The sequence below is a fragment of the Solenopsis invicta genome, unplaced genomic scaffold (genome assembly GCF_016802725.1).
Source record: "Solenopsis invicta isolate M01_SB unplaced genomic scaffold, UNIL_Sinv_3.0 scaffold_223, whole genome shotgun sequence".
NCBI lineage: Eukaryota > Metazoa > Arthropoda > Insecta > Hymenoptera > Formicidae > Solenopsis > Solenopsis invicta.
In genome coordinates this window covers 25,001-41,960 of record NW_024105253.1, presented here as the reverse complement: position 1 = coordinate 41,960, position 16,960 = coordinate 25,001, and the positions used below count along the sequence as shown (strand labels likewise).

Sequence of the window (16,960 nt, the reverse complement as noted above, 5' to 3'; positions counted from 1 at the left end):
CTCAAAATGAACGAATCTGGCGGAAAAAAGTGTCGCTCTGCCCCGCAAACCGAGATATCAAGCGTTAAAGTTGGTGATTGTACAGGTTAGAATACGTACCTGTCATCTCGGCGTATTGTAACAAACTGAGCATGCGCTGTTATAGAAATGTGTACAAAATTTGAAATGTTTAATAATAATTACATCACTGCCACATTTATTATACTTGATTGTGCAATGTATATTTTACCCTCTCCCCCCTGTTAATTATAAATATATTATAATATAATTAAATATAAAATATGAACACTGTTGGATTCAAGAATTTATTAACTTTTGTGCAATGTAGATTTTTTTATTAAGGCATTAAAACAATTTATTTTATAAAATTAATTAATTTAATTAATAGACACATCCCACTTACAAATAGAAATCTTGAAACGAGGTCTACAGATGTACTGCTTCCTCCACATGAGTTTGCGACTTTCCACGCTAAGGGAGGTCCACCCCATTCCCACCCCCCGCGCGTGCGCCAACTTTAACGCTTGATATCTCGATTTGCGGGGCAGAGCGACACGTTTTTTCGCCAGATTTGTTCATTTTGAGTGAAAACGCGTCGAATAAGCTTAATTTCGTCAAAATCGGAGGTGCAGTCCGTGTTCTGAACTTACCCTTTTTTCTGCCAGATTCGTTCATTTTGAGTGAAAACGCGTCGAATGAGCCTAATTTTGTCAAAATCGGAGGTGCAGTCCGTATTCTGAACAATTACCATAGGCTTGTTTTTTATTCCTCCACTAGACTGCACTGGAACGTTCCTTCTTGCTTTCGCTAACTTTGAAACATCTATCTATTTCATTTTAAGTGTACACTTATGTAGAGAGTCCAGGAACAGAAAACAAACGGCATAAGTGCAATCGTCTCAGTGATAATTGGTTGAGATTGCACAGAGGATTCTAATAACGTTCTGTTTCATCGCGTTTTCTTTCAGGTGAATTGTTACTTATTTTTATTTATCTTTCCAACCTACCTCTGACCCAGTCAAAAGTGATAACAGAATCGACGTTAAACTGACGTTGATTTTATTATCATTTCTGGCTGGGTTAGAAAGAGTTCTACGTTCTACTGTCAGAATATTATTAATGGATTGTGCTTTACATTGCTTTTTATTGCTTCATTAATTACATTGCTGAAATTCTTATGGAAACAATTCTTTATTATTAAATAAATATTATTTCAAACATCATTGTGTTATGTAATTAAGATTACAATGCCGCGACGTCGAAGACCTGACGATAAATAAGTAAAAGAGATTTATTTTGTCATGACAAGCTATTCGGCAAATAAAAGAAATTGCATTTTAATCAAAGCAATACTCGACTACAATTACACATGATAATGACAATCAAAGAGACTTTTTAAATGATCAGAGTTGGATAAGTTAACATAGTTTTTAAACTAAATTAATTAAAATTAATAATTTATAAAATTGATTTACATATGTTAAAAGTGCCATGAACAAAAAAGAAACTAGTTACAAATTATATTGAAATTAATATAAGTGAAATTAAAAGTTAATATTGAAAACTATTATATTGAAATTAAAAGTTTGTAAGTTTTGATTGCTCAAAATCATTATAATACAAAATTTTTTATTTGTTAAAGTAAAGTTTATATGATAACAGAAATATTATTCTTAATGTGAGAATGTATTTTCTTTTATAATTTTTTTTCTCTTTTACATACATGTATTTTTCTTAGGCAAAAAGTTATTTGAAATTTTTGTTCTAAAAATAATTAGAGTTAAAAATATAATTATTTAAAATTAAGTTAAGTTAAGTTAGAAGTTATTAACTTTCAATTTTATTATTTAAAAACGAATAATACAATTTGAATATAACCACAATGAACGGTAGAATAAAGCATTTAATTCAACATTAAATTAAAATTCAATGATATTTAAAACCAAAAAGATACATCAATAATAAATTACGATTTACTTTGAAATTTATTTGTGATATATATTTTTTAGGCTTAAATATGATTAAATTTTATATTAATATGGAATTAAGCGCTGGAGTCCTCGCTTTATTGCTCGTTGTAACTTTTTTAATTATTATTTGTTTTTATATTGACGAGCTTGTTTATTATTTAACTTTTAACTTTTTAACTAACTACCACCCAACTCGGACTTAGTTAGGCGGAGTGAAGGTATGCGGATGCGTAGTGTGAGCCGGTGTGAGATAAGAAGCGAAATAGCGTATATTAGGATAGAATCAGGTGTAAGGAGGCAAGAATTAGCGAGGTAGAGAGGTAAGAAGATAGGGGAATTAGAGAAGAAGGTAGGTGGAGAGAATTGGCGGAGAAAAAGGCGGATTAAGGCGAGGATAGAAAGAGGAGGTTATGGTAGGCAAGGAAATGGCGGGATTAGGTAAGGACGAGAAGACCAGTAAGGTAGGGAAGCAGCTTAAACTGACTACAGTCGGTAAAGATGAAGGTAAAGAAGGAGAAAAGAAAGTGACTTTCAAGCTCCCGGAAGAGAGGGAAAAAGGGGAGCAAGAAGATTTAATTAAGGTAATGATGGAGGAATTAAAAATACTGAAAGGCGATAGGAAAGTGTATAAAGAGGAGATGAAGAAATTTAAAGAAATAGTTAAAGAATGCAAGGAAAAGATAGGAAGGCTAGAGGAAAGTATAGATGAAATGGAAAAGAACTGGAAGGAAGAAAGGGAGAAAGATTTGACAAGCGTGGAGAAGGGAGGAGAGCAGGAAAACAGGAGAAGCGTTGGAAGCGTATGGAGCCTGAGGAGCAGTTTGGTCAGTAGGGCAAGTTTAGATTCTAGGTATAGCGGACTAAGCGAGAGAGAGATAGGTAGTCTTAAGAAATGGGCAGCGGAAAGAGACTGGGGAGGATAGAAAACTCAATATTATTATAAAAGGTGTAAACATGCCCGAGACAGTGAAGAAAGACAGATTAGAAAGAAGGAAATGGGCTGAAGATTTGATAAAAGAAAAAATAGAAGTAACTTGCAAGGTAATGAGCTGTAGAGTAAGTGGACCCGTGATAATTGCAAAACTGGAGAACGAGGAAAAGAAAAAGGAAGTAATGATTAATAAGTCGAAGCTAAAGCTAAAAGGAGAAAGGATATTTTTGGAGAACGACATGAGTTGGGAACAGAGAAGAACGCAGGAGAGGATAAAAAGATGGTGGAAAGAGCAGGAAGAGAAAGGAGTTCAAGTAAAAATAGGATTCGGCAGAGTGAAAATAGGAGATACATGGGAAGAGATAGAGAGAGAGGAGGAAAGGAGAGAGAATAGAGAAGCAGGTGACAGAGGAGAAGAGAATCGGAATTTCAGCTAAGCCGGGAAAAGAAAGGGAGACGTGGGGAGGGAGTAGTAATAAATAGAAGGAACAGGAGGAAATGCCTATTCTGGAATGTGGCGGGAATAGGAAACAAAGATAAAGAATTTTGGAAATACGTGAGAGAGTTTGAGATAGTCAGTATGTGTGAGACCTGGGTAGAAGAGAGTGGATGGGAGCACTTGAAAGATAGGATGCCTGAATCGCATGAATGGATTTGTAGTTTTGCAAGGAAGGAAAAAAACAAAGGAAGGGCGAGAGGAGGATTTATAATAGGCAAGAGGAAAGAGGAAGTAGGAGAAAGCAATAGGATAACGATAATAAAAGAGAAAGAGGGAATGGTGATGACAGAGATAGCTTGGGAGAATGAGAAACAGAAAATTATCTCAGTTTACGGGGCACAAGGAGGAAAGGATTTGAAGAAAAAGTTAGTGGAACTTATAGGAGAAGAGGAGGAAGGAAATATAATAATAGGAGGGGACTTTAATGTAAGGATAGGAGAACTAGGAGGTAAGGACATAGGAGAAGGAGAGAGACACAGTAAAGATAAAGTAATAGGTAATGGAGGAAAAAAAATAGTAGAGTAGATAATGGAAAAAGGCTGGTTTATCTTGAATGGAACAATAAAAGGTGACTGGGAGGGTGAGTTTACATACGTAGGAGTAAGAGGATGTACGGTTATAGATTATGTAATTGTAAGAGTAGATATAAGAGATAGAATTTATAAGTTTAGAGTAGGGGACAGAGTGGACTCAGACCACATGCCTTTGGAGATGGAGTTCAGCGGGGGAGAAGAAGAAATGGATCCAAAAGAAGAACAAGAACAAGAGGAAGAAGAGGACGTAAAGATAGAAACGATTTTATGGGATGACAAGGCGAAGGTGATGTACGCAGAAAGGACGGAGGAATTGTGTAACACGGAAGAGCTGGAAGAAAAGGAATCGGACACATTAGAAGAAGAATGGGAAAAAATAAAGAAGATTGTAAAGGAAGCAATGGTGAAGAAAAGAATAAAGAGAAGGAAGAAAGAGCTGGGTCATAAAAATTGGTGGGACAGAAGCTGCACCAGAAAGAAGAGAGAGGTAAAAAGAATCTACAAGAAATGGAGGAAAGGAAGAATAGGAAGAGACAGATATATGAAGGAGAAAAGAAATCTGAAAGAACTGCTAGAGAAGAAACAAACGGAGAAGAGGAGAAAGGAAGAGGAGGAACTGAGAAAGATGAAAAATGAAGCAGACAATGAAGTGTGGAAATATATAAATAGGAAGAGAGGGAGGAGAACAACGACGGACAACAAAATAGGAAAGGAAGAATGGAGAAAACACTTTATGGACCTTGACGGTTCGGAGATGGGCCTGATGGAAAGGAGAATAAGGAGGGAGGAGAAACAGCAGCAGGAAAAAGAAGAGGAAGAAATAGTGGAGGCAGAAATAATTAAAGCAGTAGGCAAATTGAAGGTCAAGAAAGCGGCAGGTATTGATGGGATTCCGGCAGAGGCATGGAAGTACGCGGGCAAAGAACTTTGGAAAAGGCTGGTGAAGATAATGAAACGGATTTGGTATACAGGAAAGATGCCAAACGATTGGAGAATGAGCATAATTATGCCGTTATATAAAAGCGGAGAGAAGGAGAAGGCCAGCAACTACAGAGGTATCTCTATTCTTTGCTCGGCGTATAAGATCTATGCGGAAATTATCAGAAACAGACTGGAGATGGAGGTGGAAGATTGAGGCCTGATTCCGGCGAGTCAAGCGGGTTTTAGAAGAGGGAGGTCGACCATGGACAATATCTTTGTTCTCAGTCACTTGATGCAGAGGGAGAAAGGAAGAGGAGGAAGGAATGAAAAGGTATACATGCTCTTCGCGGATCTGAAGGCGACCTTCGACAGAGTAAATAGAGAGGAACTATGGAAAGTGCTGAGGAGTATGGGTATAAAGGAGCAGCTGATAGGAAGGATCGAAAAAGTATACGAAGTGACCCAGGCGGTGGTAAGAACGAGACAAGGTAACACTCGTTAATTTGTAACAGGAAAAGGCGGTTTAAGGACAAGGGGATGTGGTGATAGGTTCAATTTGTATACAGCAGAATTAGAGCAGGTATTAAGGAACAGGGGGATAGGGGGCATAGCAATAGGTAAGACTAGGATATGGGAATTGGCGTACGTGGACGACATAGTGCTGATAGCAAAAAATAGAGAAGCTGTACTAGATATGATGTGCACGCTCAAACGTTTCTTGGTAGAGAGAAAATTGAAATTATGTCCAGAGAAAACGAAGATAATGGTCTTTAATAGGAAAAAAAAGGAAAAATAGAAAAATGGAAGTGGGGGAAAGAAGGAATCGAGGAAGTACAAGCGTTTAAATATCTAGGCTTTGTATTAAATAACAGGGGTAGTTATAAGAAACATATAAAAGAGTTATGTGGTAAAGGTAGAATAGCAGTAAGGAAAGTATGGGGATTAGGAGAGAGAATTTGTAGAAACGACATAAAGAGGAGATGGATGTTGTTCACATACCTAGTGCAAAATGTGATGGGGTGGAAATCTGGGGATGGACAGAGATCGAGAAATTAGAGAAAATAATGATGGACTACGTCAGGTGGACGTTTAGGCTAGATTTTTGTACACCAAGATACATCATCTCAAGAGAACTGCTAATGGACAAATTAAGAGTCGGATAGGGGATCAGAGCGAGGAGATATGAGAATAGAATTAAAGTAGGGAGAGCTGGAGAAATAGTTAAGGAGTGTTGGAAGGAAAAAGAGCAGAACAACTGGAGCGATATATATGGGATAGAAAGGGAAAGATACTACAACAGGAATGGCTGAGGAACAGAAGCGAAAGAGGTAAAAGAAGAAGTGGGAGACGATTTGGAAAAGGACTTAATTGACAGGGAAAAAGATATTCAGAGGCAATGGGAAAAATTAATGCGGCAAGATACAATAGGAGTTATAAGAAAATAGGGCTAGATGCGAAGTTGCCGAATTACTTAGAAAGTAGGAATATAGAGGATCTAAGTAGAGGAGAGGAAATAAGAGCCAAGATAAAAGTAAGATGTGGTAATCTAGAACAAGCGAATAAATATTGGCTAGAAGAAAGACAGCGACTATGTATATTCTGCGAGGAAGACTGGGACTCTCTGGAGCATTATGTCAAGGAGTGCGTGAAAACAAGCGTATGGTTTGCGGATTTAGGAGATGATAAGGACAGAGTGGTAAAACAGATTTGCGAGGAAGACATGGACAAGCGGAAAGGAAAAATATTGAAGAAGCTATGGAAAGAGAGGGAAAGAGAATTGAAAAGAAGAAAGGAGGCAAGCGATGAGAGGGAGAAAAACAAAAAGAATAGTACCGAAATAGTAAAATGAGACAAAAGGATTTAGACAGAAGAAATAGGTAATAACTGTAATATAAGGTAATTGTATAATAATTGTATAAAGTAAGAAAATGTAAAGAGGCTGTGATCTCTAAGTCATAAAATTAGTAATTGAATAGGCGAGAATAGATACAAGTAATACAAAAGGCAATAGGTAAACGGAGTAGGGAGGACGTAGAATATAAGATACAGAGGAAATATTTGAGAGGCTGTGGCAAAGATAGGTAGAAGAGTAAGAGTAAGAGTAGAATTAGCTTAAGTCAAGAACTGTACAAGCGGCGAGGGAATGGAAGGATGAGTGAGAATAGATTCTATGTAAACCAAGTCCACTTCTCGGCTGAAATGTAAGCTTGAAGTTAATAAATTATTATTAACTACCACCTAACTCTGTAAATGGCAATGGTGATTGAACAAATCTTTCAAATACTCAAGACAATGAATATATTGCAATGGATTTTGATACAGAATATTGATACAATAGTGAAATACATTCTGAAATAGATGCACAGAGCATTGATGTTACTATAAATGGCGAAGATATGGACACATTTCTTGTTGAAGATATAGAAAATCCAGAAACATGTTTTACTACAAATATGAATCTAGAAAAAATAAGCAATTTAAATTAAAAATAAAAAGTTAGGCTAATGAATTTAAAGTACCTCATAACTACTTAAAATCATTGTTAGCTATTTTAAATGAACATATTGAAACAGATTTCCCTAAAGATCCTTGCACACTTTTGGGGACACCAAGAACAACGCGCATAGAAAATATAGGAAATGGACAATACTGTCACTTTGGATTAACAAAAACTATCGGGGAAATAGCAAAGAAACGACGGAAAATTAACCGATATTAATCTGTATGTAAATATTGATGGCGCACCTGTAGGCAATTTTACTGAAAAGGTTTTGTAGCCGCTATTATGCACTGATACAGAATTACGTGAAGTTAAAGTGATAGGAATTTATTATGGCACAAGCAAGCTCGAAAACGTTAATGATTATTTAAGAGCTTTTCTGATGAAGCGATAACTCTTATCACAAATGGTTATCAATATGATGATCAAGTAATCAAAGTAGCAATTACTGCATTTATATGTGATTCACCAGCAAAAGCTTTCATTTTAAATGTGAAATATCGTAGCGGTTATAACAGTTGCACTAAATGCACAATTGATGGAGTTTATATAAAAAATTGTACATGTTTCCCTACATTACAATATGATTCATTAAGACAAGATGATAAGTTCAGAAATTTTGATTATGAAGATTATTAACGTAGACTAACTATTTTTAAAAAAGTACCAAATCTCAATTTAGTATCAAATATTGCATTAGACAGTATGCATCTTGTTTATCTTGGAGTGATGAGAAAGCTCATTATACTATGGATGCAAAATGGAACACTTAATGTACGATTTTCAGGAACGCATATAACCGAAATTTCTAATAAACTTGAAAATTTTATGAAAATTTTACCAGACGAATTCGCAAAAAGATCTAAATCTTTAAAATATTTGAAACAATGGAAAGCTACTGAATATCGACATTTTTTACTTTACTATAGGCCTGTATTTTTGAAAAACATTTTGGCATCAAATGTATACAAACATTTTTTAATGCTTTATACGACTGTCACAATACTTAATAATCCTACTTTAATATTATCCGACTATAATTTATCTCTAGCAAATAAACTGTTGCGAAAATTTGTTACAAAATTTCCTGATATTTATGGAATTGAGAATGTTATATGGATATACAATGTCCATAACCTCATACACTTGACTGATGAAGTACGATTTTTTAAAAATACTTTAGATTCATTTAGCTCATTTATATTTGAAAGTTATATCTATTCCTTAAAAAGATTACTACGTAAAGGTGACTCTCCTCTGCAACAAATTGCACGTAGACTTCAAGAATTTGATGATCCAGATTTAGATACTGTTTTAATAAAAAGTATTGATGGTTCTGTGCAATTCCAAAGACCTCATTATAGACATGATTTCATAAATTTGCGCAAGTACGAGTCTCAATATACGGTTTTGAGAACACCTAATTATGTGATAAATTGTATGGATAATAAAAATGATTGCTTGTTGTTGAAAGATGGTTTAGTTATTAAGGCTCCTGAGTACTCGCCGCGGCCATATTGAAGTCGTGACATCAGTAGCGAGAAATTGCGTAAAATGACACGTAATTTTGTCCGACATGCCATTTGTAAATAAAGCCAATTTGGATAAAACAGACTAAGCAGGTGACTTTAAAACACTTCTAAATATCGATCACGACTATCTTTTTTTGCCTAGCAGTCAGTAAAAAGTCGTAAAAAGCATGTAAAGTGACGTCTATTCAGACAGGAAAACACACGGATAGCTATTGAAAGGAGTGAAAAATATACTTTTATGTATAAAATTCAAAGAAACTTTACTCGTGGACCATTTTTACGAATTTGGTAAATACGAGACAAGTCATATTTTCACAATGAAACACATAATAACAAAATAACATGCACGATAACATTTCATCGTCAATCCGTCACGTTTCACGTGTATTAGTTCTAATTTTGTCCGCGACGGAATGTCGCTACCGTCAATGCAGAGTTCTCGGCTGAGGAGTCAGGTGCCTTAATGTCTATAGTTTTGGTTTGTATAATTCAACATCATATTGTTACGTCCAGCAACGTAACGATTCTTTTCTTTTGACGACGGATACACTATGCGACGGAGGCCGAGCAACGATGACCCACTTAATCTCACTTCGATTTCCGGGAATATAGTAAGACATAAATACGCCACTGAGGCAAGTGAGAAATGTCACAAAAATCAAAACATCATAAATTATAAAAGAAATGTCGCAAATCAAAGCACCATAAATTATAAAGAAGTGTCAAATAATAACGTCGTCGTCATATTAGCCGGACGAATAAACTCGTTGACACAAAAAGTAATTTATAGGAGCCCTTCGAGGTAACACGTTGCTCGACCTCGGAAACGTATAAAACTCCATCGGTAAACATTAAAATCAGGAAGCCGAAAGGCACAAGTATACATCACTTTCGGCTTTCAGAAACTTAGCGCCCATAGAACATTAAATCAAAATCTGTCACAATTCTTAGTAATTAGATGACGGGTCACGCACGTTCTCATAACAATAATTACCGGGAAAGAAGTGACGAGACCCGTTGAATGGACGGCGTAACTCGATGCCGGACACTTGTCCCGTAGGCAAAGGGTTAGGCCGCGCGTAGGCGTTTAGAAAACAAAATTGGTGCACACGGCCCTCTTAGAACAAAAGAAGCAATAGTATAAAATAAAAAATTTTCCAGCGGAGCGATCACTACCATCCCGATCCTACTCGTCGCATAGTCCGTGGCATCTTGAATGCTCGAGTCTGTGCGGTCGAACCTTATTAAAACTTAGTCGTTTGTGGCAATAATTTCTCCCAGGGCAAAGTGCCGAACTCAAAAACTTGGTGAAATTTCACAACTAATTCTCTCGCGAGTGAGAACATCATCTTACACCTGGAACCGTGCTCGCCATCCACCACCGTAGACTGTCGCGGATCCACTCAGTCACTGTGAGCAGATCTTTTACGGGTCCGACCTGGAAATTTCCGGACTACTACACGAGTTCCACTACAGAGATGGCTCAAGGATTTTCCGAACAGTGAGTCTCTGAACATTCACTCCCCTCTTTTTTATTTATTATTTTCTTTTCCTTTTTTATTATTTAAAATTTAATCATTCTCAAGTGAGAAATTCGCGCTCCCGTCCAGAGCCACTTGCCGGGGTTCGATACTCCTTTGACGCCACTTACGAGGACTTCTCTCGAACTACTCAGGAACCCGAACAACCCCCGCGATATTTTCAACCCCCTTCACCCACTCTCTCAATATCTTCGACACTCACATACTCCCCAATCTCGAGTAGTCCTGCTTCTCCAGCAAATTCCACCGCTAGCGTGGAATTCCTATACGAAGAGATTTGTCTATGCTCTCCTCCCCCCTCCCCCACACTCAGTATAGAAATACTGGAAGAAATCCCTTACGAACCTCCCCCTCCTCGATTTTATTTCATTCCCGGTTCTCACTAGACGTTGGAGTCACTCGTCACGTCATATCCCGTCGCTCCATCCCCTCTTCCCGAAGGCAGGTGTGCCCTCGGTCCTCATGAATTTGTTTTCGAAGAGCTTCGCTCCGTTCTTCGGAACCTCCCACCCGAAGCCACGATTCCAGTCTCTCTCCCCTCTACCTATCCAAATTTTCACCTTGTCCCCAAGAACGCATTTTTAAATCTTTTTCCCCCAAGCTCCGCCGTCATCAACGAAATTCTAGAATAATAAATTTATCTCAACATATCGCTTCCAATCCCCTGCTCACACACACACACACACACACACACACACAACACACACACACACACACACACACGCACAGCACAGCACGCACGCACGCACGCACGCACGCACGCACGCACGCACGCACGCACGCACGCACGCACGCACGCACGCACGCACGCACACACACACACACACACACACCACACACCACACACACACACACACACATACATACACACACAATATATATATACCCTATGATCAGAAAGTACCGGGAATTTTTAAATAAAACAAAATAGATTTAAATTTCAGGCAAATTTATTTTATCTCCTTCAAAATATGATCCATCTGAAGCAACACACATGTGCCAACGCTTGACCCAGTCCTCCATGCATCCCTGGTAGGCCGACGAAGGGATGGCCTTTAGTTCCCTCGTCGCATTCTCTTTGATCTCCTCGATCGACTGAAATCTCTTTCCACGAAGTGGCAACTTCAACTTGGGGAACAAAAAAAAGTCGCACGAGGTCATATCAGATGAATACGGTGCTTGTTTGATGGTATTTACTTGATGTTTGGTCAAATAATTCATTGGTGTTTTTGCAAGAAATTCAGATCCTTCGGAACGAGCCTGGCTGCCACGCGTCTCATACCCAAAACATCAACCACAATATGCTGTGCCGTTCCATATGCAATGCCAAGTTCACTAGACATCTCTCTTAAGCTGGTATGACGATTTTCAAGCACCATTTCTTTCACTTTCTTCACGTTTTCATCGGTGTTCGACGTCGATGGACGTCCGGAACGAGGGAAATCTTCCACCACTGTACGACCACTTTTAAAGTCTTTATACCACTCGTATGCTCTTGTTTTTGATAGAGCAGATTCGCAAAATGCTTTTTGCAACATTTTCAGTGCATCGGCACACGAAATTTCGTTCGCAACACAAAATTTCAAACAAACTCTTTGTTCAACAAAATTATTCATGGTAAAATGCGGCAAAATGAAAAAAGTTGACTGATGTAAACAAACGCCAGGCAGACACTAATGATCGGATGGCACTAAAACCTGACAGATGTGCGTCTTAAGGTCGTACCAACATAAGAAAAAAAAATAAACCGGTTCCCGCATGCGCGGTACTTTTAAATAAAAAATTCCCGGTACTTTCTGATCATAGGGTATATATATATATATATATATATATATATATATATATACTATATACAGGGTGCGAGAAAAGTTCCGGGACGGCGAAATATCTCGAAAACTAATCATTTTAGGAAAAAGTGTTTCAGACAAAAGTTGTAGGGTTTAAAAAGATCTATTTACTGATCTTATCAGTTTGACCTTGGATGGCGTCGCCAAGGTCAGATCGAAATTAATTAACTTTTTTAAATGGAACACCTAACTTTTTATTGCATATTCTTGTCGCTTATCTCGAGACCTTTCCAAAACATTACAAGAAAGTTTATTTTCGTTGAGTACTTTCCGAGTTGTGAGGCTTGAAAGCTACAGTGTACTGTAGTGTGGGTCCAGCCACTCTTGCCTTAACTGGCCGGACACACGCCACACTTGCCTTAACTGGCCGGACACACGCCACACTTGCCTTAACTGGCCGGACACACGCCACACTTGCCTTAACTGGCCGGACCCACACGCCACTCTTGCCTTAACTGGCTGGACCCACACTACAGTACACTGTAGCTTTCAAGCCTCACAACTCGGAAAGTACTCAACGAAAATAAACTTTCTTGTAATGTTTTGGAAAGGTCTCGAGATAAGCTACAAGAATATGCAATAAAAAGTTAGGTGTTCCATTTAAAAAAGTTAATGTAATTTCGATCTGACCTTGGCAACGCCATCCAAGGTCAAACTGATAAGATCAGTAAATAGATCTTTTTAAACCCTACAACTTTTGTCTAAAACACTTTTTCCTAAAATGCTTAGTTTTCGAGATATTTTGCCGTCCCGGAACTTTTCTCGCACCCTGTATATATATATATATATATATATGTTATATATATTAAAACTTAAGTTGCACTCTAATAAAATAACACGATAAAAATTGTATTCCGAGTAATAAGAAACCTCTATTTTCTTAGCATTATATACGTTATCTTTATATACAATAATAATTGTATAGCTATAAGATCAAATAAATGTAATCATCACTATTTTAATCCTTTTGGGAAGTGTTAGAATAAAATTAATGTCCATTTAATAATTATCTCATTTATTCAATGACCTTCCATCATCTCTCGCTCTGAATAAAAAGATTGCACTTAGTCCTATCCCGAGCTAAAACGATTAGATTCGTTGGTTCAAAAAGGGACTGACTGGGGCGTGAAATAGGATATCGGTCGTAAGGTCTCTCGACATACTGACCCATATCTGAATTTTTCACGCCCTTGACTCGTGCCCGCCCTTCTTAACACGCGCGTACGAGTATTGTTTGTTACGTTTCTTCCTTGCCTACCTCCCTTTTCCTTTATAATCACGATAACCCCTTTTATCACTAGGCTGGACGTAACAATATGTTATAGGAAAAAAATTAAAACTTATACAGAATCTCTATGACAAACCATTTATGTCAAATACTTTAAATATTACAGTAATGGAAGATACATGTGATGCTTTTTATGAATGGCTTTGTAATGATATAGAAAAAAATGTTAAAGTTTCCGTTTTAAAATAATATTGTAGTATTTTCTATTTTACATGCATGTGAAACTAATTAATAACTTATAATATATGATAAATATATATATATATATATATATATATATATATATATATATACAGGGTGTCCCAGACCAATGTATAAAGATTACTATGATAAGGTAAAAGGGATCAACATAAATCAAAAAGTCTAAAAACAGTTTGCGATATTTGCAATAATTTTCGTGTAATAAAATATTAAAGTCAGCCGAATAAGATCGCGCGAAGAGGCAAACAGTTGGTCGCCTGAGCCGTAAAACCGCCCGGCTCGACACGGTGCGGTGCCAAGCTATCCTCTCCCTCGCCGCGCGCCATTTACTGTCGCCTACAATCGGGCCGCAGTGGGCGGTCCTACGGCTCAGACGAGCGACCGCTTGTTTCTCCGCGCGCTCTTATTCGGCTTACCTTAATATTTCATTAGTCAAAAATTATTGCAAATATCGCAAAATGGTATTAGACTTTTTCATTTATCTCGATCCCTTCTACCTCATCGTGATAATCTTTATACATTGGTCTGGGACACCCTGTATATATATATGTAAGGAAAATGTATTTCCTTCAATTCGAATGAGCCGCGCTCCTCATACTCGGCGCACCGTATGAACTGACCCCGCTAGATGGAACAAGTACTACAAGAACTACATTGATTGATTACCGATAGAGAGGAAGAGAGTGATAGGAGATAAAGGAAGATCAAAAGGATCGAGCACATGTACACAAGGAAGAATCAGGAAGGAAAGATTAAACTTTGCTGTACAGAAAAAGATAGATTGTATAAGACTGAGGATCAAGCCAGTAAATAAAGAAGGGATAATAATAGGCTTTAATTGTCGTTTCTTTGTTTACAGGTAAGCGTGTAAATATTGTAAATAACTCTAAATCGTGAATAAATTTCAAACTTTGTTTACAGAGAAACACATTGTGTCAGTTATTATCAGTGAACAACCTATAAGATAATTATCTTATAAAACGACAATTTCAGTCGAGATGGAAAAACTATAATTCGAATTTGCAGTAACCGCATCATCCAAGGATGAGAAAACAAATATAATTGCCATAACCTCAATTAGTACAGAAGAAGGGAAAAGGTACGTTCTACCGGCAGAGTCTAGACATATAGACTATCATAAGGAATTAATGAAAACAGAAAATTACAATAAACTAAAGAACACTCTGAAAACAAGACATCAAAAAAGAAAAGTGTGGATAAAAATGACAGAAGACTTAAAAAAGATCTATACAGATGAAGATCAGAATCTACAGTTTGAGAACCAATATTTAGAAGAAATAGACGAGGATAAATCAGAAGATAAAACTCAAAAGGATAATTTAACAAAAATATTAGAAAAACTTGTAGAGTCATCACAAAGAAAGGAAGAAAAAAAAAAAATTTTTAACAAATTTCAGAAAAGTTTATGATTGAAAAATTCACCAGCAAGCACTCGAATACGAAACAATGGCTAGAAACATTTGAGAAAGAGTGTACAAGATTTGATATTATAGAGGATGAAACAAAAATCGAAATACTAAGATTGTTTTTAGATAAATCTTGTTCAGACTGGCACTCTGCAACATTAACAAAGTTAACTGTCCAGGCAGGATGGAATGAATGGAAAGATAGGCTTTTAGAAACTTTTGCGGATAAAGGATGGAGCACGGTGAAGTATGCTTTATCATTTAGATATAAAGAAGGATCACTTACGGATTATGCAATAAAGAAAGAAAAACTATTGTTGGACATGAATAAAAATATAGATTCACAAACATTGACAACCCTAATAGCAATTGGATTGCCAGATTTATCATAAACAAAATAGATAGAGAACAATGCCAAGATTCAACCTCCTTATTTAAGGAAATTAGGAAATATGAAAATCTAATATATAAAAAAATCTTATCTACACAAAAATGAGGTTGGATATAAAAAGAAAAGTGAAGAACAAAGACCGTGCAAAACATGCGAAAATTTAAACAAAGGCACTAGATACCACCCCGCAGAAAAATGCTGGTTCAAAACAAGAGAAGAAGAAAAACACACCAACACAACAAGTTTAGTAGGTAACAGCTCAGTCATTGATGTAGAGTTGAACACCGAGAAAAAAAACGAATAAACACACCATTAATCAAGGTCAAGCTATTATTAGAAGATAAGCTAGAAATTCAAGGAACATATGATCCAGGATCTCAGGTATCACTTATAAATTCAAGACTAATTAAAATAAAAGGAAAAAAAATGATGTAAATAAAATATACTTAAAATCGGTTAATGGTGTGGGAACAACAAAAGGATTAATTACAATTAAGATAAAGATATTTGATATTGAAAAAGAAATGGACGTGTACATAGTTGAAGAAGAAAACTTTCAGGATTTCATCATTGGGCTAAATATAATAAAAAACTTTAAATTAATACAGAATGAGGAATTACAAATTTCACAGAAGAAAGAAATAGATAATTACAATGAAAATAAACAATACTCCATAAATTTTAATGAACACATCAAAGAGGATGAATTTAAAGTTATTCTGGACCATTTAGATAGTACAAAGAAAACTAACATAAAAAAACTAATAGAAGAATATAATTCCATATTTGCAAAAGACAAATATGACATTGGGACAGTAACAGATTATGAGGCTAGGATAGATCTGATCGTTGATAAATACTGTGGTAAAAGACCGTACAGATGTACATTAGAAGATAAAAAAGAAATTGAAGAGCAAATAGGGAAATTGCTAGAGAAAGGATTAATTGAAGAATCCTACAGTCCTTTTGCTGCACCAGTGACACTAGCATATAAAAGAGACGAAGGGAAGAGATCTAGATTGTGTATTGTTACGGTCGTGCGATATTTGTAATGTGTCACCGTATAGTTTATGTAATCGATAGTAATGAGTTGACGGTCGCTCGTTGACGACGGTTGTTGTTATGTTGCTGACGTCTGGAGCCTCGTTTCGGTGACAGACGTGTTCTAATAAACGTCTCAGTTTCTTTTAAAGAATCTGCCCAATTATTTATTGTGCGTGAGTGCGCGTGAGTGCCTTGTGCCACCGTCGGTCGTAACAATTTGGGGGCTCGTCCGATTTGAACGACGAGCAATGGCTTTTATATCACGGAGCCTACGAAAGGGGATGTGCACGCGTTCTACAACGTTTGCGGAGCAATCTCTACGAGATGACGAACGCC

At 36.8% G+C, this 16,960-nt stretch overlaps 1 protein-coding gene across 1 annotated transcript; it reads left to right on the top strand.

Annotated features, from left to right (window-relative positions):
- Positions 1-3,480: 3,480 nt before the first annotated feature.
- LOC120359870 (stress response protein nst1-like) lies at positions 3,481-5,067 on the top strand. The gene is made up of 2 exons (XM_039459295.1): positions 3,481-3,847; positions 4,022-5,067. The coding sequence occupies exons 1-2, from the start codon at positions 3,481-3,483 to the stop codon at positions 5,065-5,067; spliced, it is 1,413 nt and encodes a 470-aa protein (XP_039315229.1).
- The last annotated feature ends 11,893 nt before the right edge of the window (positions 5,068-16,960 follow it).

Coding starts and splice junctions, on each gene's coding strand:
- LOC120359870 (XM_039459295.1), top strand. CDS start 3,481: ATGTGTGAGACCTGGGTAGAAGAGAGTGGATGGGAGCACTTGAAAGAT. Junction 3,848..4,021: donor AAGGATAGGAGAACTAGGAG/GTAAGGACATAG, acceptor GTACGGTTATAG/ATTATGTAATTGTAAGAGTA.